General features: G+C 59.7%; 2 protein-coding genes across 7 annotated transcripts in view; one reads left to right on the forward strand and one right to left on the reverse strand.

The window, feature by feature from the left end:
- Positions 1-6,253, forward strand: part of PTDSS2 (phosphatidylserine synthase 2) — a 59,434-nt gene extending 53,181 nt beyond the window's left edge. For all 4 annotated transcript variants that reach the window (XM_037838883.1, XM_037838884.1, XM_037838886.1 and 1 more), the window contains 8 exons: positions 2,349-2,483; positions 2,930-2,980; positions 3,127-3,240; positions 3,334-3,452; positions 3,872-3,986; positions 4,056-4,201; positions 4,274-4,459; positions 4,712-6,253. In XM_037838883.1, coding sequence (XP_037694811.1) covers positions 2,349-2,483; positions 2,930-2,980; positions 3,127-3,240; positions 3,334-3,452; positions 3,872-3,986; positions 4,056-4,201; positions 4,274-4,459; positions 4,712-4,874 — 1,029 coding nt within the window. In that variant the 3' untranslated portion in view covers positions 4,875-6,253. The remainder of the gene's footprint in view (positions 1-2,348; positions 2,484-2,929; positions 2,981-3,126; positions 3,241-3,333; positions 3,453-3,871; positions 3,987-4,055; positions 4,202-4,273; positions 4,460-4,711) is intronic.
- A 2,382-nt stretch (positions 6,254-8,635) lies between these two features.
- On the reverse strand, positions 8,636-22,672 carry RNH1 (ribonuclease/angiogenin inhibitor 1). Of its 3 annotated transcripts, none has more exons than XM_037840364.1 (10): positions 22,552-22,672; positions 15,072-15,175; positions 13,831-14,001; positions 13,542-13,712; positions 13,237-13,407; positions 12,722-12,892; positions 12,468-12,638; positions 12,115-12,285; positions 9,016-9,186; positions 8,636-8,913 (listed from the first exon to the last, which is right to left on the reverse strand). In XM_037840364.1, the coding sequence occupies exons 2-10, from the start codon at positions 15,155-15,157 to the stop codon at positions 8,826-8,828; spliced, it is 1,371 nt and encodes a 456-aa protein (XP_037696292.1). In that variant the 5' UTR covers positions 15,158-15,175; positions 22,552-22,672; the 3' UTR covers positions 8,636-8,825. The 3 variants fall into 3 exon arrangements, with proteins under 3 accessions (XP_037696292.1, XP_037696294.1, XP_037696293.1); XM_037840366.1 differs by lacking the exon at positions 22,552-22,672 and adding an exon at positions 17,411-17,735; XM_037840365.1 differs by lacking the exon at positions 22,552-22,672 and adding an exon at positions 17,021-17,043.
- Between the last annotated feature and the right edge of the window lie 648 nt (positions 22,673-23,320).

Genomic DNA, 23,320 nt, shown 5'->3' on the forward strand with positions numbered 1-23,320 from the left:
AGACAGTCATGCCACCTGTGAAAAAAGAATTGTGTTTCTTCCTTCTCCATCTGCATACCCTCGTTTCCGTTTCTTTGCTTGTTGTGCTGGAGGGGCCTCAGCGCAGCGCTGTGGGAGCAGCTCCGGATCGAGGCCAAGGGCCGTTTCTCACTGTGAAGTGTGCCAGCTGTGGATTCTTCCTAGGTGCTGTTTATCGCGTTGAGGAATTTCCCCTCTATTCTGAGTCCACCAAGAATTTTTACCATCACGGGTGTTGGATTTTGTTATGTGCTTTTTCCACACCAACTGTTATGGCCAAATGATTTTTTCTCTTTTGCCTGTTGATGGTAGATTATGTTGATTGATTTTCAGACCAGCTTTGGATTCGATCCGTTAATGTTCTTTTGAAGATTTTTGCATCTGTGTTCATGAGAGCTTGGTCTGTAGTTTCCCTTTCTTACAGTAAGTCTTTTTTTCCAGTATGTTTTGGGGAACTCGGGCCTCATGGAATGAGCACGCAGGTGTCTTCTTTCTTCTGGATGCAATTGTGGGGTGACTGATTTTTCTCTTTCCCTTTTCTCAGTTTCACTGATTCCTGCTCCACTATATGCGTCCTTCTGCTGGCTCTTTGCTCTTTCCTCTAGGGTTCTTAAGGTGGATGCTTAGATGGTTGAGACCTTTCTTCTTTCTGATCTAAGCATTTAATGCATAAACTTCCCGCTAAGCATCGGTCTAGCTGCAGTCCTAATCTTGATTATTGCATTTTATTTTGTTTGGTTCAAAGTATTTTGAGGTTTCTTTTGAGACTAGCTTGACCCATGGCTTATTTAGAAGTGTGTCCTTCACTCTGAGTGCTCGGAGAGCTTCCCGCTGTCTCTGCGGTCTCGGTGTGCTTCGTGTGTGGAGGTCAGGCTGCGCCCCAGGTCACGGCCTGCCCTGGCGAGTGCTGTGCCCTGAGGAGCGCGTGGCACTGCTGGGGTCGCCCAGGGCTGGTGGCCCCTGCTGGCCGGGCTCTCAGCTCTTGTTTCCTTGCACAGGCCGTGACCACTGGTTCTGCTCCTGTGAGGGAGTGACTGCCGTCTGGGGAGGGGGCCCTCGCCGCCTCACTCCCGGGCCCCTGCGTCTCACGTGCCTGTTGGGTCCGCAGCTGCCTTGGCCACCCCTACCCAGGGCCGCCCCTGCTCCCTGCTGCCCCCAGCCCCTCTCCAAGCCTCTCCAGCCTGCAGTGCACATAGGCATGGGGACCATGGAGCCTCCATCTGGCACCCCTGCACCTCCTCTGAGACAGCCGCGTGTTAGTCTCCTCCAGGCATTTCTGCGCCCATAAGGGTCATGCATGCGGGGTCCGGGTGACACTGCGCCTCCGGTGGCCTTGGCTGCCCCTCCCTGGGCACTTCTGGTTAGAGGCATGCCTTTAGGGGACCCTATTTGAAGGCTCCAGAGGTAGGAAGGGGCCTATCACCCGAGAGTGCAGGGAGCGTCTGCCCAGCCCCTGGCCTCCAACACAAGCAGCAGAGGCCATGGAGCCACGGGCAGGCCCTGCGCTGGCCCCTTCTCTGCTCCATCTGTCCCCGGCCTGGCCCTCCACAGTGACCCTTGCCCCAGGGCAGCCATGTGGGGCAGAGCTGGGCTGCCCAGGGCCTCTGGCCTGGCCCTGCACGCCCAGGCCCGTCTTCCCCTTGCTTGGTGCTGCCCTGGGACCCCTGTGGCCCTGTCCTGTCGGGTGGTCTCCAGGCCTCTGTCCCTCTCCCCACTTGGTCCAGATGGCCATAAGCCTGAGCACAGTGGCGGTAAAAGGGACAGGGCAGCTGAGATTTCTTGCGAGGCGGGGCGGCATCACCCTTAGCTCACACGCTCCCCAGGGTCTGTTCTGTACGAAGGACTAAAGGACCATTGGTGCATGGTGGTGCCGCATCTGGGGAAGCCACACTTCCAGTCCTGACATCTGAGGAAGAAAGAGGTGCCTGGCACTTTTCCTTTTGACAGAGTGTCGTGCCTCCACACAGGACAGACGGATGTGGGAGTGGGTATCTGAGCCCCCCATGTCGCAGGATGGCTCGAGGCCCCCTCCCCCTCCAGAGATCACAGCCGCATCCCCTGCATGAGCTGCCCCCCACTGCGGGTTCAGAGCAGAGAAACCAGCTCTCTGCTCTCGGTTTGGACCCGGGCAGCTGTGGGTCGCGGTGGAGCAGCTCAGCCACCCCAGCCAGTGCTGAGACGGGCACAGGTTTTGAACAGGTTTATGGAGATACAATTTGCATGCCATGAAATTTGCCTGCTTCCAGGGCACAGCCCCAAGGTGTGGGTGAGTTGACTGGGCTGCAGCTGTCACACCGGGGCTGGGATCCCTAACGCGGCTCACTCCGCAGACCGTCCACGACGGCCGGCAGTTCCTGAGGTACATTGACCCCAAGCTGGGGGCTCCGCTGCCAGAGAGAGACTATGGGGGAAACTGCCTCCTGTATGATGCAGAGAACAAGACCGACCCCTTCCACAACGTCTGGGTAAGGTCAGGTGCTGCCCTGCATGGGGTTTCCTGGGCCATCTCATACCTCATCTGGGGCAAGGCCAGGAATCTGAATTTATCAATACATTCTTCAGGTGCTCGCTGTCCCTCACGGACATTCTAGAACATGCACTCTCTGCCTGTGGATGGGCAACAGTGGCACCTGCTCCCCCAGGACCCTGGTGCCAGCCCAGCCCCCAGGGGTTGGTGTTGCTCTCATAGCCAGAGGACCCACCCTACGGGCAGGGCTCGGAGCATGAGGGCCAGTGCCACCATCTGCCCGGGGTCTGTCCCGAGGGTGCGGTGGCAGGTGCAGAGAGACAGTCCCTGGGGTGGAGCTGTGGTGCAGTCCAGAGGGGAGCAACGTGTGGGGAGTGGGCCGGGCCATACCGAGAAGCGCCCCCAGGGCTGTGGGGTCCGTCCAGCCTGCTCTGTCGTCCACAGGACAAGCTGGACGGGTTTGTCCCCGCACACTTCCTCGGCTGGTACCTGAAGGTAGGTGACCTGCACTGCGGGATTTAACAGCCTCATCCTCAGGGCCACCCTGTGCGTGCCAGCTGCCCGCCGTCTGTCCCCAGGAGCTCGGCCGCCTTGCTGTCTCTCCTGGGGCCCTGCGCCCGCCAACGGCCCTCCCTCCACAGACCCTGATGATCCGCGACTGGTGGATGTGCACGATCATCAGCGTGATGTTCGAGTTCCTCGAGTACAGCCTGGAGCACCAGCTGCCCAACTTCAGCGAGTGCTGGTGGGACCACGTAGGTGCTGCCCGCCACGGCCTCTGGGAAACGACGGGCATTGAGTGGGCGGTGCTGGGCCCCAGCCACGCCTCACCTGGCTCTTGCCCCCAGTGGATCATGGACGTGCTCGTGTGCAACGGGCTGGGCATCTACTGTGGCATGAAGACCCTGGAGTGGCTGTCCCTGAAGACGTACCAGTGGCAGGGCCTCTGGAACATCCCCACCTACAAGTACAGCTCAGGGCCTGCCCCTCCCTGGGGGAATGGAGGGGGTGCCCCTCGTCCTCAGGGTATCCCCTTATCCTCCATCCGTTGGGCTGAACTTCTGCCCAGCTCCCCTTTGCCCCAAATCTGCCCCTCCTGGCAGGGCCCAGGGACCACATCCTGCCACCCCCACCCCAAGGTTGAGGCCCCGCATGCCACTGCCCCTGTCCTGGCTGCTTCATCCTGAGGTAGTCCCGGGCACTGTGGGCTTAAAAGTGGGAGATGCCAGGAGGAAACCCTCAGGCTGAGGCCGGGCAGTGGGTGTTGGTGCTCCCCCGCCTGGGCTCTGCCTGGCACCCAAGGCTGGGCCCACACGTGCCCATCGCTGCCCCTTGGGACAGACGAGGGGACCCAGATGGGTGGGCTGAGTCCTCCTGTGGTTCCAGGGGCAAGATGAAGAGGATTGCCTTCCAGTTCACACCCTACAGCTGGGTCCGCTTCGAGTGGAAGCCCGCCTCCAGCCTGCGCCGCTGGCTGGCTGTGTGCGGCATCATCCTGGTGGTAAGGCCGGGGCCCTGGGCCAGCGCCCCGCAGTCCCGGGCTCGCCCTCACCCTCCTCCCATCCCCTAGTTCCTGTTGGCGGAGCTGAACACGTTCTACCTGAAGTTCGTGCTGTGGATGCCCCCGGAGCACTACCTCGTCCTCCTGCGGCTCGTCTTCTTCGTGAACGTGGGCGGTGTGGCCATGCGCGAGATCTACGACTTCATGGACGACCCGTGAGTGGGGCTGCCGGCCGGGCAGGGCGGGGCCGTCCCAGCTGCCCAGGCTAACGCCCTCGTCCGCCTCAGGACACTCCACAAGAAGTTCGGGCAGCAGGCCTGGCTGGTGGCCGCCATCACGGCGACCGAGTTCCTGATCGTGGTGAAGTACGACCCACACACGCTCACCCTGTCGCTGCCCTTCTACATCTCCCAGTGCTGGGCGCTCGGCTCCGTCCTCGTGCTCACCTGGACCGTCTGGCGCTTCTTCCTGCGGTGAGCAGCACAGCTGGGCCTCTCCGAGGGGCTGGTCAGTGAAGCCCACGGCAGACAGGCGTGGGGTGGGTCTGAGCTCCCAGGGTGGATCTCGGCTGGAGCTGCGCCTGCAGAGCCCGTGTGTCCCGGAGGAGGAGGCGCTGGGTGGCACCAGGTCATTGGTCCTGCCCTCGACACGCGATTTCTGGGCGTGCATGGGCCCCGCTGGTGCTGGTGCAGGAGCAGGTGGTGGCACTGCCTCTCCCACCCCAGGGACATCACTCTGCGGTATAAGGAGATCCGGCGGCAGAAGCAGGAGAGCAGGGACCACAAGGGCCACACCGTCAGCAGCGGGGACGGGCACTCACCCGGACGGGGGGATGACCAGCCGGGGTCCGCGACAGCCGAGCGGGAGGGCGGGCCAGCTCCCAGCTGACCTGCTGTTTGTGACTCTCCCTTGTCCGCCTTCTGATTGTCCTGTTTCTTGCTAGAACCTTCTGACAGGCCCTCAGCCCTTGTGATTTTGTTTTCCTTGCCTCTCAGCTGAAGCGTCTCCTCACGGAGGTGCCTGTGCGCACGTTGGGCTGAGGAGGGCGTGAGGGCCCTTCCTGGACCCTGTCCACGAGCATGAGTGTGTGTGTGTGTGCACAAGCGTCCTGAGGCTTCTCTCGAGCCGTGAGCTGGCAGGCAGGACCGGGCCTGTAGGGCAGCTGGTCCCACTGGAGTCTGGGTCTTTCCCCCTCAAGAACGGATCCCCTTCCTCCCCTCCCTCACGTCAGCCGTGCGCACGTCCCCGTCCTACCTGCCTCCGTGCGGTGGCCTTTGAGCAGTGTGGCCCCAGACCCGGCTGCACCTCCACTCAGCCGCTGGCTGCCCGGTGTGAAGGACAGTGATGCGCGGCCTCCCCGAGGCCGCCGGGCAGTGGCGGGTCAGAGCCGGGGATGGGGGCCCCTTCCTGTGGTGGGAATGGGGAGCAGGAGCCGCTGGCCTGGCCTTTCGAGGAAACATGTGGAAACACCAGGGCCCCGGGGGCGTCTGCTCAGCAGCTCCTCCACAAGCAGGGAGAACAAAGTGACGAAGGTCTGCAGCTTCGGGTCACCTCGCTGTCCCCAGGCTTCCAGGTCCAGGCCCCACCCTGGGTGGCACACGCTGAGGGGCAGGGGTCATGGGCTTTGTCCTGCTGGGCAGCCCCCCCGGTCAGACCTGGCAACCGTCTTCGTCCCCAGCACTAGAGGCCCCTTCGTCAGCCCTGGCCCAGGCCCACCTGTGAGCAGAGCCGGTCCCACCACCAGGTGCCTGTGTGTCACCAGGCCCCTCGCTGGAGGCTCGGCTGAGGGCCGTGCGGCAGGAAGACGGGGGCCATTCGTGGAGGAGGACGGGCAGGAGGGGTGGGCGGGCTCGTGGACTCTGGGGCGACCAGCCGAGGTACCTGGGCCCACAGGAGGTGGCGGAGGGTGGGATTTCCAAGGAGGGACGTGTCTTTGTAGGCTGATAGCTATAAGGTCAGGATGAAAGGTTTCAGGTATTTGCAAACGAAGAGGAAAGCACGGTGAGTTCCACGTTCACCTCCAGCTGCGAGGACCCTCCTTCCGTGGCCGTCACGTTCCCTCTCGCTCGGACGCGGCCAGCAGGGTTGTGGTGCTGTGAGCTGCTCGCAGGCCCTGGCCCCAAAAGGCTTTGCTTTCTTTGTTTTTTCCCCTTAACATTTATTTTGTTTTAAAGTTATCAACCATTTTTAAATTATTGCCTAATACAATTGTCTTTTGAAACAAATAGGAAAAGAAAGTTACAAGTAAAAATAAGTTTGTGCATTCACATTTGTGTGTGGCTGCCTCCCGGTGTCCTTTCTTCCTGTGGGTTTGGTTCCTGCCTGGTGCCCTTTCCTCCTCACCAGTCTTTTTCTGGAAGTGAACTCTCAGCATTGGTTTCTCTGTGACTGTCTTGGCTCCTGCCTGCTTCTGAAGGCTCTGACGAGACCCGGCTGCCCCTCGCCGAGGACCGTGGCCTGGGCAGGCCCAGCTCCCGCCTGCAGGGCTCTCCTGGTGCCTCAACCCCGCCGGCAGCCACCTGGGGGTTGCTTTGAGTTCACTGAGCTCTTGAGTGTCGCATGGACATTTTTCATCAAATTCGGGATGTTGCCAGCTCTTCTTTCTTTCAGCCACACTCTGCCCCTGGGGGTTCCCACTGCAGGTGCCCACAGGTCCCCGAGCATGCGTCCATCTTCTCCCCTTAACTTGCTGTTTGGGGAAATTTCAGACCAAGTTGTGAAACTGGAGCACAGACCACCAGGTCTACACCCTGGGCCTCTGTGGCCCGTGCATCCAACCCCCAGGGGGCCCGAGTGCTGCTCGTGGCCAGACTCCCCTCTCCCCTCTCCCCCGGCCCAGCCGCTGCCTGTGCGGCGAGTTCTGCAGTCCTGCGTGCAGTTACCACACGTCTGCAGAATAGTTTCTCAGCCTTTGGATTCTGTCACCCCGGTATTGCTGTCGTGGGGCCCTCCCCTCACGCTGGGTGTCAGGTTAGCTCAGCTGCCTCCTCGGTGCCCCCCTCCCCAGGACACATTTCAGGTCTCGTCCCGGTGGCTTTGGTCACTTATCCAGGTGTCCCGCTGCGGACAGGGCCCTCTGGGGGGAGGTGCTTTCTTTGTGGATGTGCAGTTGTATGTTTCCGTGCCACGGCAACAGCACCCCATGACAATGCGTGCCTGAGCCCACTGCTGCTGGGGGCTGGGCGTGTGCTGTGCCCCCCACCTTGCATCTGTGCAGCCGGGTTCTCCCTTCCTGCCCTGCCTGCCTGTCCTTTACTCTGGCTTTGGGCCCGTCGGCACTGTCGTCATTCTGGCCGTGCACGTTGTTCTGGTTCAGCTGGAGGAGCCGCAGACTGGCCTGCCCTGGGGGGCGCCGGTCGCCGTCTAGGGTCCTGACCCCAGTTACTCAGGTTCATCTTGTGGGTTTCCTGCCCCTGCCCCGAGTCATCCAAGAACACCTGGCCCCTTCAGGGGCAGCAGTGTTTAGAAACCTGGCTCCTGGGCACTTTAAAGGGCTTGAAGGTCTTTTTTTTTGAAATACAATTCAAAGTTACAGGAACAGTTGCAAAAACAATACTAACCCCATACACAGAATTCCATCATACCCTGACCCCTCTTCCCCAATAGCCCAATCCACCAACTTTAACATGCTGTCACATCGCTATTTCTCTCCCTCCCTATTGTCCATCATCTATTGCTCTGTCTTCTGAACATGAGAGCTAGCTGCTCACATCCTTGAACAAACACTATAATTCACATACACACTTCCCATGAAGAACATTCTTTTATGCAATCCCATTAAGTGCAACTAAGAAGTACAAGAGATTCAACAATGATACAAAGCTTACATTCTGTATTTCCTTTTCCTTATGTCTCAACTGTGTCCCTTTGAGCCACCTGTCCTCCATCCTCCAATCCTATCCAGGTTCATCCTTGGCATTCAATTGTCATCTATTTAGACTTTTTTTTTTTTTTCAGTTGTGGAAACATATATACAGCTTAAATCTTCCCATTCCACTCCCTCCCTAGACCCACTATATCAAAAACTCTGGAAAAGCCCCCAGAAAAATGTATCTTGTTTAAAGTGCCCCCAAAAGAGCCAAGAAACTGGTACCTCTGGGTATCTCAGGTGAGGGGAAATGGGAACTGGAGACAAAAATGAAAGGGAGATTTTTCGCTTTTAGTCCTTTTGTACCTTTAAAAATTCTGAACCATGAATAAAAATAAATAAAGGGCTTGAAGGCAGAAACTGGAAGTGTTGTTCAGGCAGCAGGCCTTCTGAAAACAGTGGGCACCCTGCTCCCCACAGCGCTGCCCTCTTGGTTGCACAGGTCAGGGAGGGCTACTCCCTGTGCTGGCCCCAGGGCACTCGGCTGAAGAGGCAGCAGGGCAGCTGGCCGAGCGCCCCGACAGCGAGCCGCAGCAGGGCATGCCTGCTGGCACACGAGGGGCCTGTGGCCTGCTGCTCGCCCGTAGTTGGCTCAGGTGGGAGGATGTCGCGCATGCGACTAGGGGACACTGCCCAAGGCCCCAGCTGAGCTTGGACCAGCCCTGGCCAGTTGGTCCACGGCACGGACAGCACACGCAGCCACCACACCTGGGAACAGAGGGCCGGGGTCCGGGGAGACAGGCTTTGTGGGGCCCCCGAGAGAAAGGTCAAGGACTCCTCCTGCCAGAAAAAGTAATTTAATAAGTATAAAGTTTTGAATATTTCTCCCAAATTAACTGATTTGAGTTTTTCTTCCAGACCAGAGCTAGGACAGCTGACGTCCAGAGCCCCGACCCCCAGGGAGCGGGGGGCGGGGGCAGAGGCTGTGCTGCAGGGGCTGGTGGGGAGGCAGAGGTGGGCCGGGCCTCTCCTCAGGAGATGATCCTCAGGGAGGGCTTGCTCTCCTCCAGAGCCGTCAGGCGCGCGTCTGCCTCCGCGGTCCAGTAGATGTCGTACAGGCTGCACACAGGGAGGGGGGTGGGTGGCCTGACCCTGCAGGGGCTGCCAGGAGGCCAGGCCCTCCCCTGGCTCCGGACACCCCCCCGTCAGGCATCTACTTACACCAGCTGCTCCAGGGTGCAGCCAGGCTGCTGCAGGCTCCCCACCAGCTGCAAGATGCCAGGGTCCCCCATGCAGTTGTTGCTGAGGTCCAGCTCGCGCAGGCTGGGACAGGAGAGCAGAAGCAAGGCGAGGGCAGCGCAGCCCGTGTCCGTCACCTCACAGTCGCCCAGGCTGGGTGGCAGAGGGGTCAGAGGTCAAGACCCAGGCCTCTGTCGCCCCACCAGAATCGTGGGGTGGGGTGAGGTGCAAATGTGGTTTCCACTCACAGAACTGAAGACCCCAGCAGCAGCCACAAAGTACTGGGTGTATCTGACACCCAGCAAGTCAGAGCCCACCAGGGTCAAATCCCATCTGTGAACCTGAGCCACAAGCCCCGGAGGGCAGGCAGAAGGCCCTCAAGACAAGGCATTCCCACGAGCCGTCCCCGCCCGACACGGGCTGGCACGAGATACGGAGCTTTCTGGAACAGCAGCGTTGAGTGATGCGGACAGTCCACGAGGAAATGCAGACTTGGGGCCATCCACCCGGAGCCCTGCACACTCACCCTCGCACTGCACGTGCGACAAAGCCCCAAAATCGGGGTGAGGCTTTAGAATCGGACAATGGGAAGCTACCAGGAGGATTTTTGGACACACGATAGAGAAAGCCTAGACTGCCTTGAAAAAAACACGACAGAAAACACGTCAGACGCACTGCTGGTGAGGGCTCAGGAGGAAACGAGGGACTGGGGGAGACGGAGCTACAGCAGCAAGAGGCAGAGCTGGGGACCAACTTGACATAAGCAAAGTATGGAAACAGCCCTGGTTTCTTCCTGCTTCAGACAAACCTAAGAAAGAAAGAAATTGAGGAAAGAACCGTTAAGCAAAAAGGAATCAGAACGTGATTTGGGATGTTCTTAACCTACTGAGATTGTAAGAGATGCTAAAATTAGGAGGTTCAGTGTGAAGAGATCCAGCTCTGGAGAGAAGGTCAAGGATAGTTTTGGACGCGCAAGGGCTCGGGCATGTGACTCGTGGCCCCCCCCACCCCAGCCTTCTCAGCCAGAGCCAGAGATAGAGGGGGTCGTCCAGGAAACGCCTGTGGAGACCCCGACACACTCGGGGGAGGCCCGCAGGGTTTCTGAGAGTGTTACTCAGCAGAAACTGCCCGCTGGACTGAAAGGATCAGGCAGGACAGAACTCAACTGGATTCCCAAATTCTGTGCACAGGAAAACAGACTGACAAAAGCACTCAGCTGCAAACCTGTGCTGCCATGCCTGGTGAAAGGAAGGTCACCCAAGGGCAGGCCCTGGGCGCCAGAGAGTGGTGCTTCCTGCCATGCAGGGTTGTTATCAGGCCTCAAGACCTGGTGGGCTCTGAATTCTGGACCAGTGTCGCCGCCCGTCCATCCTCCCTGCTTTGGGACGGGAACATGCATCACTGTTCCCACGTGCCTGCACCACCAGCACATCCTGGGGACAGGCAACTTCTTTTCCAGTCTCAGGTTTGGGGATGGAGAGGATGTTGCCCCGGAACACATCTCACCCTCAGCCTATTCAGGCAACTTGGGTGCTGAGACTTGGGGGCTTGAGTTGATCTGTCTGGCCTGAGAGCAGACGTGTAGGCCGGGGAGTGGGACAGAGAGTGGGCTGCGGGCAGCCGAATACCGGGGGCTTTGCAGCTGTCCAGATGGGGGTTACTCAGTCTCAGCAGCTGGGGCCTAAATGCAATCCCGAGATCCTTACGAGAGGCGCGGGGGGGAGGGCCAGGGTCCTGTGGCCAGGCGGGGACCCTCCCCAGAGCCCCTGCAGGGAGCCCGGACGCTGGGCACAGGGGCCTCCAGAGCCACGAGAGATGCATCTTCCTGTTTTAAGCCACTGAGTTTGTGGCAACTTGCTGCAGCGGCCCGAGAATGTGCCTCGCCACCACTCTAGTGCCGCCAGCTGGGCTCAGTGGGCTCCGACGGGGAGCGCAGGCGGGCAGCGGCTAGCGGGCCCGAGGGGACAAGGGATGGAGAAGGCAGTGGCCCCCACTGAGGTGCTGCAGGACGGCCCGAGCCCCCTCCTGTCCGGGCACCAGCACAGGGCAGGGGCGGCTCCAACACCCCTTTCACCCCTGCTGGAAGGCCCCCAAGAACCCTGGCACCCAGGAGTCTCCCCTGGCCTGGATGGCTTCCCTCAGGGAAACATGGCAGTGGAAACCCTGGCTGGGGACCAGCCGCTCAGGGCTCCCAACACTCGTGAAAACGCAAGGCCAAGGGTGATGGCGCCCAGGGAGTCTCCAGTGGGAACCACAGACCAAAACAAGAAGAGGACAAAGGAGAGAGAGCTCTTACGGGCGACACGTGACAGCCAGTGATTCAGTATGTGAGTTAGAAAAACTCCTAAGGCAACGGGGGAGAAGCCCTGACATCAGTGTGCAGCCTGTGAGACCCAGCAGGTGCCCGGGGCTCTCAGAGAAAGGGGAGGAAGCCAACCAAGAAGGGACACTTCGAGCAAGAAACCCAGGCTTGCTTACGGCCAGCAGGTCAACAATAACCTGTCAGGGAAGATGGGGCAAGATCATAAAAGCTTCCAAGAGAGAAAACACTCATCACAGACAGGACCACAGTGGCCGAGAGTCAGCTGAAAGCCAGAAAGTGATGCCACGGCGCCTCCCTTTAGGGTGAGATGAGTGACCTGCAGAGGCCCAGGGTCTCCAAAGAGGATGTGCTTTGTGACCGTTTCTTAGGAAGGTCCTAAAGAATCACAAAAGCGGGAGGAAACCGCAATCAAGGGGACCCTCCACGAGAGGGAGACCGAGGGCTGACTCCAAGGGAAAAAGTGGGCACCGAGCGGGCATCACAGGAAATACCGTGAAGAGCGTTTTCCTGTGCTGTCATTTGCTCGGATCGTGGAGAGGGGCACGCAGAGCAGTGCACCGAGGCACAGTCAGAGAAGTGCTGTGGGCTCAGCTGAGCGGCGGTCACCCACCATGCCCACGAGAGCATTTGGCACGCATCAGTGACGTCACAGCATCGTCAGGGGCCTGTGTGCAGCTGGGGAGCAAGCCCCCATGTCCAGAAGCTCCCACCTGCACATGTGGGCACACGTGCTCACACAGATGTGCGGGGGCACTCACCAGAGAATCCGCAGCGTGGTGCCAGGCTGGCCCAGACTCTGGCAGATCTGCTGCACACCTGCGTCCCCCAGCTTGTTGTTGCTCAGCTGCAGCTCCAGGAGGGACCTGTTGTGGGTCAGCATGGCGCCAAAGTGCGGGCAGCAGGCGGCTGTTAAGCCACAGGTCTTCACCCTGTGGGGGACAGATGGGCACCACACTCCTGCCAGCTGCCCCTGCTGACTCCTCCCTCGGGAGGCCCCACAAGGACGCGTCCTCCGGGCCAGTCCTCCCTCCAAGGCCCCTGAGCAAACCCCAACCCTCCAGGGTGGAGCCCCCTGGCCGGGTCCCCACCACCACCATTGCCCCACACTCACCAGAGCGACTCCAGCCGGCAGCCCGGCTCCCGCAGGCTCTTGCACAGCAGCTGGGCACCCTCGTCCCCCAGCTCGTTGCCCACCAGGCTGAGCTCCTTCAGGCTCTCCTTGGCCTGCAGCACCCGGCACAGGTCTCTGCAGCCCTCAGCGGTGACGTCGCACTCCCAGAGCCTGCAGGTGGGGAGGGGGAGACGTCACGAGGGACCACAGGCGTCCTGGAGGAGGGTCTTCCCCGTGAGGCCGAGGCCGCTCACCACAGGATCCGGAGCCGGGAGCTGGGGCTGAGCAGCCCCGGGCACAGTGCGGCGATGCCTGCGTCGCCCAGCTTGTTTTCGCCCAGGGCCAGCTCCTGCAGCGAGTCCTTGGCAGCCACAATGCCGCACAGGTCCTTGCAGTTGGCAGACGTGATGCCACAGCCCTCCAGCCTGGGGGCAAGGACACGGGGCCGTGGGGAGCAGGGGGGGCAGGCGGGGAGCGAGTGCGGCACTGGGTGCCCTGTGGGGAGGTCGGCAGCCCCTTCCCAGGGCTCCTTGTAGGCCTTGCCCCCGCTGGTCTCGCTCCTGTTCTCACCCCCTCCCAGCGGTCCCCCAAACCCGCAGCGGAGCCGCAGCCTCCCTCCTCGCTGCCCCCCCGCCCCCCACTCCCTCTGCTGCACCACAGTGGCCACCTCCTGGCATTGGCTCCCCGGCCCCCGGGCCTCCAGGCACCCACAGCCCCCCATGCCGAGGTTCAGGACGGGGTGCACTGGGGGTGCCTGGGCTGCGCCTACCTGAGCATTTCCAGCTGGCAGGCAGACTCCACCAGGCCCCGGCACAGCTGCTGGACGCCGGCCTCGCCCAGGTCGTTGTTGCTCAGCACAAACTCCCTGATGCTGGGTGTGGTCCTCAGCACCGAGGCCAGGTGCCCGCAGCCGCCGGCCGACAGCTGGCAGTACTCCAGCCTGGGGGAGATGCGCAGCTCCCACCCGCCCAGCCACGGCCCTCCTGGGACCCCCCCACTGCAGCTTGGGGAGGGCCACCCACGGAGAGAGAGGGCAGCCCCGCACATGAGGCCTGGGCCCTGGCAGGCACTTACGACAGCTTCTCGAGGTGGCACTTGGCATCCAGGAGCCCCTCGCAGAGCAGCCGCAGCCCCGCGTCCCCCAGGGCGTTGTCACTGAGGTTCAGCTCTCGAAGGGCGGGCAGGGCGCGAAGTACACCGGGCAAGATGGTGCAGCCGGCCTCTGTCAGGCCACAATTATGGAGACTGGAGCAAACAGGGGGTCTCAGGGCGGCTGGGAAGGTGGGGGGACAGACACAGAGACAGCCTGTGCCAGGCCCTGATGGCAGCGTCGCGGGGAGGGGAGGGCCCGGCCCACGCCCACCTCAGTTTCTGGATCTTGCAGGCGGAATTCTGCAGGCCCTGCAGCACCAGGCGCACGCCGGCGTCGCCAAGCTCCTGGGTGTGCAGGCTGAGCTCTCGCAGGCAGGGGTTGGCCTGCAGCGCCGGGCCCATGTCTGCGCAGTGCTCCTCTGTCAGGCCGCAGTCGTCCAGCCTGCAGGTGGGCAGGGGTCAGCAGCGTCAGCTGCCCTCCAAAACCCTCACGCACATGGCGGCGTGATCTGGGTCGCAACATAAATTCCATGTCTTAACTGTGGCTGGACTCAGCCTAAAAGCTCCTGCGCTGTCCTCAGGAGAAATTCAAAGCTTTAAAAGAATGACTATAAGGAAGTGCCTGAGGAAGGACAGGACGTGTCAGCTCGAAGGAGCTTCCAGTGGTCACAGCCAGGGGAATGTGAGCAAGAAAATGGACAACACCAGATTATAACCCAGAATAAGTTATAAATCCCGAGTCTGTGTAGATCAGGAATTCCATAGATACAGGGAAAAAAAGCAGCTCTCCCTTACAGAGAAATGACAATAATTGCAGAAGAATGAGGAAAATGCAAAATCCCCACAAGGCAAACAGCCAGGAAGAACTTGCAAGATCCGCTGATGGATGCTGAAACCACTGATGAAAGTCTGAAGAGAACAGGATTTTAGCAGCATCTCATATCACCCAAGATACGTGTCAAAAACAGTGACTTCAGTGCATGGTCCCCACCACCACCATGAGCATCACCATCAGACACCCCGTGGCACCATTTCCGTGCCAAAAATGTGTAATCACATTGGGCATGAGTGCGCCGGACAGAATCCAGCAGGGGGATGGTCACCAACGCCTGATGCCCCTTGGCAGCGCCCGTGAAAGCCACCAGTGCTGGGAGGGGGAGGCGGTCTGCAGCGCACAGGCTTCTGAGCAATCTTTGCAGATTTCCCGTAAGTCTAAAATTACTGCAACGTAAAAAGTCAGAAACAAAAGAATAGGGACAAGCAGGGACAAGCAGGCCCCTCGTTCTTGTGAAGGTGGAGGCCTGGGAGAACAGTGAGGGCAGAAGCTGGGGCCTGGCAGGGAGCCCCCCAAGAGCCGGGGGAGCCCGGCCAGCCCACCCGGGCCTAAGCCCACTGGCTCCAGTCAAGAATACTTTCCACACTTTCTAAATGGTTACATGAATTTACAAGCAGAGTACTTAGTGACGGGGATTACAGGCGGGTCAGGGCCTGCCCGAGGCGGGCCACGCCTACCTGATAACCTCGTACTGCCGCATCCGAGGCAGGAGCTCGGCCCACCGGGCACCACTCAGCTGCTCGCACTGGACGTCGAGGTTCATGGTGAGAGGAGGTGTCTTCTGGAAGGCAGGAGAACATCTCAACCAAATTCTCTCAGAGACCCAGCAGGTGGGAGAATTAAAACCCAAACAGGATCCTGGGGGGCTGGTGTTTCCAGAAGAGGCCATGACCCCCCGTGGTGGTGTCCCCAGGCACAGGCCAGCACGGGCAGCTGACCTTTGGGGACGCACTGTGAGACCACTGGGCTGGGCGAGGCCTGGCACCCACCCTGCCTTGCCATTCCATAGCAGGTCTGTGCCCACCCAGAGGGGACATCAGCCCAGGGTAAGCCCACGGGAGGAGCCATGGCACAAGGCTGGAGGGGACATGACAGACCACAGGCCCTGAACTGCTCGCTGGGGACAAGTGCAAAGTGGAAAAATGAGCAACCAGCTGACCCCCTCCAAGCTCCTGAAGCCGTGAGGGGCTGGGAGGGGGCTGGGAGCCCAGGAACCCACCTGCCTGGGGGCCCTGCCAAGCCAGGCCCCTCCGTGGAAGGAAGAGTCACACAGCTTGCCCCTCCCCCAGCCTCAGCAGGGGACAAACACCTCAGGACCGTGGACACAACTCCTGAGCCCTGCGGAGGCAGGACGTCCCGCAGGTTATGGGGTGTGGGGGTGCTGGGCAGAGCAATGGGTCTCATTCGAGAGTAGCCAAGATCCCAGGAAAAATGCCATCACAGCTGCCCTTTAAAAGGTAACGCTAAGGACGAGTCCTGGGGGTAGGGGGCAGCTGCGGGGACTGGTGGTGCCGAGAGGTAGGGCCCAGGTCCTGGCCAGCCCTTGGTGGGCGTAGCTGTGCTGGCTGTGCCACATCCCCTCAGGCCAGACGCCCCCGCTGCGGGAGGCTGAGGTTGCTGCCCCGCGCGGTGGGGGTCACTTCTTGTGGAAATGCCCGGGACTGCCCCTGGCAGCTGCAGCCAGGGGGACGATGCTGGGGAGGAAGTGGGGCCAGGCCGGGGCTGTGTGTCCGCCCCCCCGCCCCCAGGGCCCACAGTCCCAGGAGGCCGAGCAGGCGCTGCCCAGGGAGGGGACGCTGGCAGAGCCGCCCTAGGCAGGCCACCTGTCCGCTCAGGTGGGGGACCGGCTCCTGCGGGAGGGGCCCCACGGCCTTGCCCACGGCCTCCCTCCCCGGGCCTGGCCCGAGGCCGGAACTCGGCTGTCCTCGCGGCCAGGGCGGGCCAGCACGCCTGGCCACACTGCCATCCAGGACCCCAGCGCTGGGCCCTCTCCAGACAACCCCCTGCGTGCCAACCCTGATACGTGTTCCCACCAGCCTGGCCGCAAGACCCTTCACAGCTGAGCCCCCATCTCCTGTCCCCCAGACCCTGGGTCCCGAGTGCACGCGCGCGCGCACACACACAGCTCGCCTTTCCACACACCTCCCACCCCACCTGGCCTCTGGCTTTGATCCTGATGACCCTCTGCTAGGGTCTCCCCTTAGGGCCCAGACCCCTCCTCCCTGCAGCCCACTCGACCACCCAGCCCCACCGGGCACCCAGCAACTGTCCTACCGAGCTGGGGGCACCCCCAGCTTCTGAGCACAGGGCCTCCTCATTCCTGTCTGCACCCAGGGTCTGGAGAGACCCGGGCCTCACCATCCAGTGGCTGCTGAAGGGGCGCCGGGGGGTGGAGGCCCCAGAGGGGGAGAGCCCTGCCCAAGCAGCTCACGGAGGAGCCGAGCATGAGCCCGGGGCCAGGGAGCAAAGCCAGACCCGGCCCGGCAAAGGCGCCCACCCAGGGGGGAGCCCAGGACACCAGCCTGGTGCCCCCTTGTCCCGATGCTGCACCCCCCACTTCCAAGGCTGCGTCTGCGCGGCGCCCACCCCCCAGCCCCCACCCCACCAGTGAAACAGGACTGCCTGCCTGGGTTTCAGGGTTCGGCGGACCGTCCCCTGAGCATCCCCGGGCCCCGCAAGCCCCGAGTGACGTCCGCGATCGCCGGCCAGGCGGGTCGGCAGGGGCCACGGGTCACAAGCCGCAGGCTCCGGGCCGTGAGGAGCGGCCGCCCGGCCCCAGCTGGCAGGTGCGGGTACCCGAGCGGCCGAGGCCGAGGCGGGGCGGGGCGGGGACGGCCGGGGCCGGGCGCCCCCCGCGCCAGCGCGAGGCTCCGCGTGGCCGACGAGCGCTCCGCGGACGCGACCCCCGCCGGCGGGCCTGGACTCGCCGCTTGCCCGTCCCGGAGACACTCCTCCGGCCGGGCGCGCGGCCTCGGGCCCCGGGTTCCCGCCGGCCCTTCCCCTCCCGGACGCTCACCCCGCGCTGCCGCCGCCGCCGCCGCCCCGGGACGCAGACAGGGAAGCGCCGCGCGGGGGAGCGGGCCTGGGCCTGGGGGCGGGACCTCCGCGCTTCCGGGTCCCGCGCCCGCGCCGACGCGCCCGAGGCCCTGCGGGGCGCAGGGTGGCTCTCCGAGGCGCGAGCCGGGCCGTCGCCCTTCGCTGGCCGCCTGGTCCCCGCTCCGGGGCTCCTGCTCCGCCTCAGCTCTCTCTTCCAGCCCGGACCGCGCCCCGCGCAGACCACGGGCGCCAGCACTTCCCAGAGCGCAGGAATTAAACCTGAACCCAGACACCCCTTTTTGCTCCCAGACTGGTAAAAATGCAAATGACCAGTCACTGTTGCAGCAAGGGTGTGGTGAAACTGGTAATTGGGCCAGAATTGCTCCATGAGGCGGGGTCTAAAACAGTTACAAAACTTCGCATTTCCATGTGCAAACGCGCACGCAGGCGCTTCAGAGAGACGTTCAATAATGTCATCTTGCAGCATTTTTGAAACTGAGCAAATCTGGAGACAATCTAAATGTCCATCGGGAAGAAAATGGCCAAATGGTTTATACCCATACTCTATCCGTATTATTAACGTGCAAAGATCTTCAAGGAGAGATACAGTTTTATGTTTTAAAACAATGCACATAGGACATAGTTCAGCATTTCCTTGACAATACTCTGAGGTGGGCATGAAAAATGCACTCGCCGCTCCCCGCGCGGGTGAGGCCGGCCTCCCTGGGGCACCCACCAGAGCTGAAGCCTGTGCTGTGCGACATGTTTGAGAGCTAACACGCACCTCACTTGGGAACGGGGTTAGTTAAGGTGAGGCCAAACTGCGCTAAGGCAGGCCCTGATGCAACAGGATGAGTGTCTTAGAAGGGGCAGCTCTGGACACAGAGGCCCGGACAGGACGGCAATGGCGCGATGGCAGCAACTGGGGTGACGCTGCCACAGACCCTGGGGCACCCGGGCCCCAGAAGCTGGAAGAGGCCGGAAGGAGCCTCCTCAGAGCCTTCCCGGGGAGCACAGCCCTGCCACACCTTGACTGGAATTCTGGCCCAGAACTGCGTGACATTAAATGCCTGCTGCTTCAAGTCACCGGTTTGTGGTCCTCTGTTCTGGCGGCCCCGAAAAATCGCCGAGGCAGGTTTCTGCCAGGCTCGTCCAAAGGTGTCCCTCACGTTCTGTGACCAGGAAGCTAGGACTTTGGGGATGGTTAGGGTTACAAAGGAAGTGTTTGGGAAGCATTACAATAACTATAAGGGCTTTTCTATCCTTTGGTTAGCTAAATTTTATGGGTGGAATGTTATTCATGTATTTACAGATTGTATAAAATTCCTGAAGACAATGTTCTCACTGTCCAGGTTACAGCCTGATACTGACGATGTTGGACAAAAGTATGACACTGTTAGTCATGTTGTTAGTTATTCTGAGAAAAAGGTTACAGATCATGGAAATGACCAGATTTCCCTGTCACTTACACTACTTTGCTCTACAAGTACATGTGGTCAGCTATAAGTGAGAGCTTCGTCTTCAACAAAAAGGGAGAAGCAGGGGAAGTATATAAATTAGGTTCTACCTGTTAATTAACATAACCCTGACAAATGTGTAAAGATGAGACAGGACTAAACTTTTGCTATGGTTTCTGGTTGATGACCCCAATGTAAGTAAAATGTCAAATGTTTTTATTTCTGAAAATAGCTTCATTTAGAAAATGTTTATAAGAAAATTAGAGTTTAGATTTTAACTCTTACACCAGTCACATTGACTCCTGAGTGTTAACTGTTATCTCTAAATTCTGAGATGCTGAGCTCCTTGTGTATAACCTGGTAGTTCCCTGGAAATTTGGATACCTGTGTGACACCTGAGATTTAAGAGTTCTGCAGCTCTGAAAGTCAGCATTACTCCATATGGCACCAGTTAAAGAAGCTGAAAAAGAGATCAGACTTCAATCAGAAATACGAATGAAGATTATCCGGTTAGGACTAAGGTAAATCAGAATACAGGGTAAAGGATGATATTGTCTATATTTTAAAACTCCAAGTTCTGTGTGAGATCAAAGGAAAAGATGTCTATTTTGTTCAAAATTTAAATTTTCTGTAGCACACTATGTAACTTCCTTATAAGAGAGGGCAGGAGATCAGACCACAGACCAAAGGAAAAGACAATGTGACCACCGAGGTAGCGAATGGAGTAACACAGACACAAGCCAAGGAATGTAAGGAGCTACCAGAAGCTGGAAGAGACTAGAAACACATTCTCCCCTAGAACCTCAGAAAGCGAATACATTTGCCAAACTCATGCCACAGGCCTCACAAAATACCTTAATGACCAACTTAAACAAACCTTACTAGTATTACACAGCAGTATTTGGTCTTTTAAATAGGTCTCCCTCCTGTCAACAGTCTTAATGGTCCTGGTCATTGAGCTTAATGAGTCGAGTCCTCCCCGTACCAGAAGCTTTTGCAACATGGCTTCTTGCAACACGGCCTCTCCCACACGCCTTTGGTTTGTCATAATAGTGCCCATTAGGCCACTCTCATGTCCCACCCCCAGGCCTTCCTCCTAACACCACCTGTACTCTACGTACCCTGGGTGCCAACCTTTCATCATGGGCACTTACCCCAGGCCTCCTCCCAGCTCTCTCGACACAAACGTGCTATTTTCCTGCCAACTCCACAGATTTTACTTCAGGCCATGGAAGTCAGTCACTGCCTGTGCTGGTTTGGATATATTATATACCCCAGAAAAGCCATGTCCTTTAATACAACCTTGTGGGGGCAGATGTATTTAGTCTTGATTAGGCTGGAACCTTCGGATTAGGCTGTTTCCATGGAGACAACTGCAGGTGAGAGCTCTGGGTGAATTATTTCCATGGAGGTGTGGGCTCCACCCATTCAGTATTTAAACAACCAAATTCAGCTTTACTTCACATGGAACCCAGTATAGGGAATAAAATTCTGATATTCTGTACAGGTTAATGTAATAACCTGATATATTTCAAAGTATTTTGGACAGAAAATGAAGAAGTATTTGCAATGTCTTTTGAAGGACTGGAGAAAAAAGTGGAACTACTAAGCTTCCCCACCTGGGGAATTCCTGCTTTCTCTTAAGCAATGGGGGCTCCCAATTTAATAAGCTAAGCTCTTGATCTCAAGGCTTGCTCTTATGAAACTTATTTCTGTAATGACAAAGCTAAGCTTACTTATATTAATGCCTAAGATCCACCCCCAGAGAACCTCTTTTGTTGCTCAGATGTGGCCTCTCTCTAAGCTGACTTGGCAAGTAAACTCACTGCCATGTGGGACATGACTCCCAGGGGTGGAAATGTCCCTGGGAACATGACTCCGAGGGATAAGCCCTGGCATCATGGGATTGGCAATGCTTTATTCACCACAAGGGGAAAAAGATACAACAAAATAGTTTCAGTGGCTAAGCAATTTCAAATGGTCGAGAGGTCACTCTGAGGTTACTAGTATGCAACTTCAGCCAGGTATTGCAAATTGCTGCAGTACACCCCAAGCCCCGACGAACAGTATTGCTGAAAACCCTAAAGGAAACCCTGGGCTCTATAAAAGGTTTACATATTAAGTTTATTTTTCAGAGACTTAAAGCCTCCAGATGGCTCCTATGCCAGATAAGCCCTGAAACCCAGAGGTACCGGTTTCTCCAAGAACATCAGCCAGTTGCACTCCTCCACCCATAATGTCGACACCCCTTTTCAGCATGAATAAGTTAGAATAGTCATGGCCCAGATATCCCTAAAGATGGAGAGAATGACTAAACAAGAGGGAGGAGCTGTGACAGAGAAGTTTGGATTTAGGGGGTGATTATGACTACTGACTCATTATATAGATATTCCTTTTTACCTTCTGGTATACTGGAGTAGACAGAGGGAAAATACCTGCCTTGATCTCTGATAATGATCGTATAGCCTTTATCTTTGTGCATCTGTGGTCATAACACCTTGTGACTGACCCCCACTTGTACCCATCTTATCTGGTTTTTCAACTTTAGAGGCTGCCGATCCATAAAGATAGACCCTAATGTTTATTAATGAAGGGTCTTGAGTAAGCCCAGAACTATCCCACCCCACTTCCAAACCCATCTTGATCACGGAAGCTGGCTCTAACCAAAATGGGCCCGCCTGACATGCACAGCAGCTTGGAGTTTAACCTGTAAGTGCCTGTCCCTCATTACTGCATTTTCTTATGCACCTGCTGTGACTGAGCATGTAATCAATCTGTGCCTCTCAACAGTTAGATCATCTCTCACCTCCTCATCCCGAACCATTGCGCTCCTTATCCTAAAGCCTGCCCATTTTTTGATAATATAAAACCATCAGAGTTACCACAGTTCAGGCAGATTTTTTGGGCAAAGGGGCATCTGTTCTGATCGGCGCCTAGTAATAAACCCCCTCTCTCTGGAACCCCGGTGTCTCAGGAACTGGTCATTTGGGCGCAGAGAACCGCCCGTTTCTGATTGGTGTCGGTCCCAAAAAGGTTCTGGTTCTAATCTCCAAAGCGCGCGACTCGGCTCGACCCAGCAAAGGGACGGGAGTAGATTCTCCTGGACGACCTGGCGCCCAGCAGCAGGGCCCCAGGAGCCACACCGCTGGCTCTCAAGGTGGGGGACCCGCGGGGGCAAGGAGAGGGTCTCCCCTGGCGCCTCCGGAACCAGCGCCTGCCCACCCGTGGCTCTAGGCTTGGGGCCTCCAGCGCTGTAGGATAACGGGGTTCAGCCGCCAGGCCCGAGAATCGCTCCCCTCCAGTTCACAGCCTACACTGGAACGTCCAGCGCCACGTCGCGCGCCCTGCTCGGAGACAGGAGATTCGGGGCCACCGACGCGGGTCTAAGGGCGCAGAAACCCCCACCCCCGGGCTGGGACTCCCAGCGTGCCCCGGGAGCAGGGCGCGCCTGGCGCGCGTGCGCAGCGTCGCACTCGGGGCGCGCCAACATCCGCCGGCCGCGATGTCGCCCCGACCCCTCCCACCCAGTCTCGCGAGCGCGCCCCGCAGGGGCAGCATCAGCCAGGGCGCCCGTGCGGACGGGGCCTGGCTGAGGCCGGCGACGGAAAGGGCAGCCAGGATCGGTGGCCGTATAAGCGGTCCATGGGCTGACAGAATGACTGACCTCGGGGCGACCGACGGACGACTGACTGTCACCAGCCTCGGACCTTTCGCGGGACGGCGATTTCTCTGCGAATCGGGCGCGGCGCGGAGGGGCGGGGCCTGAGGGACAGGAGGCGGGGGGCGGGGCCTGAGGGGGCTGGAGGCGGGGGGCGGGGCCTGAGGGGCAGGAGGCGGGGGTGGGGGCGGGGCCTGAGGGGCAGGAGGCGGGGGGCGGGGCCTGAGGGGGCTGGAGGCGGGGGGCGGGGCCTGAGGGGCTGGAGGCGGGGGCGGGGCCTGAGGGGCAGGAGGCCGGGGGCGGGGCCTGAGGGGCAGGAGGCGGGGCGGGGCCTGAGGGGCTGGAGGCGGGGCGGGGCCCCGTGGGGCAGGATTGGGGCGGGGGCGGGGCCTGAGGGGCGGGGCCCCGTGGGGCAGGATTGGGGCGGGGCGGGGCCTGAGGGGCAGGGGCGGGGCCCCGTGGGGCAGGATTGGGGGCGGGGCGGGGCCTGAGGGGGCGGGGCCCCGTGGAGCAGGATTGGGGGCGGGGCGGGGCCGAGGGGCGGGGCCCGCGCGGGCCGGGCCGGGCCGGGGAGCTGGTGTTCGGGGCGCCCTGGGAGCCGTCTCTGGGCGTGGGCGCGGGATGCTCCGGCGCGAGCCAGCGAGGAGGCCGTGACACGTGTGGGGGCTTCTTCACAGCGCTCAAGGTCCCGGGGCGGGCGACCGGGCCGCTGTTCGGCAGCTCCGCGCAGGTGGCGGCGGGTTCCGCCCGGCGAGGCGGGGACGTGCGCGGCGCG

Source organism: Choloepus didactylus, chromosome 6 (genome assembly GCF_015220235.1).
Source record: "Choloepus didactylus isolate mChoDid1 chromosome 6, mChoDid1.pri, whole genome shotgun sequence".
Classification (NCBI taxonomy): domain Eukaryota; kingdom Metazoa; phylum Chordata; class Mammalia; order Pilosa; family Megalonychidae; genus Choloepus; species Choloepus didactylus.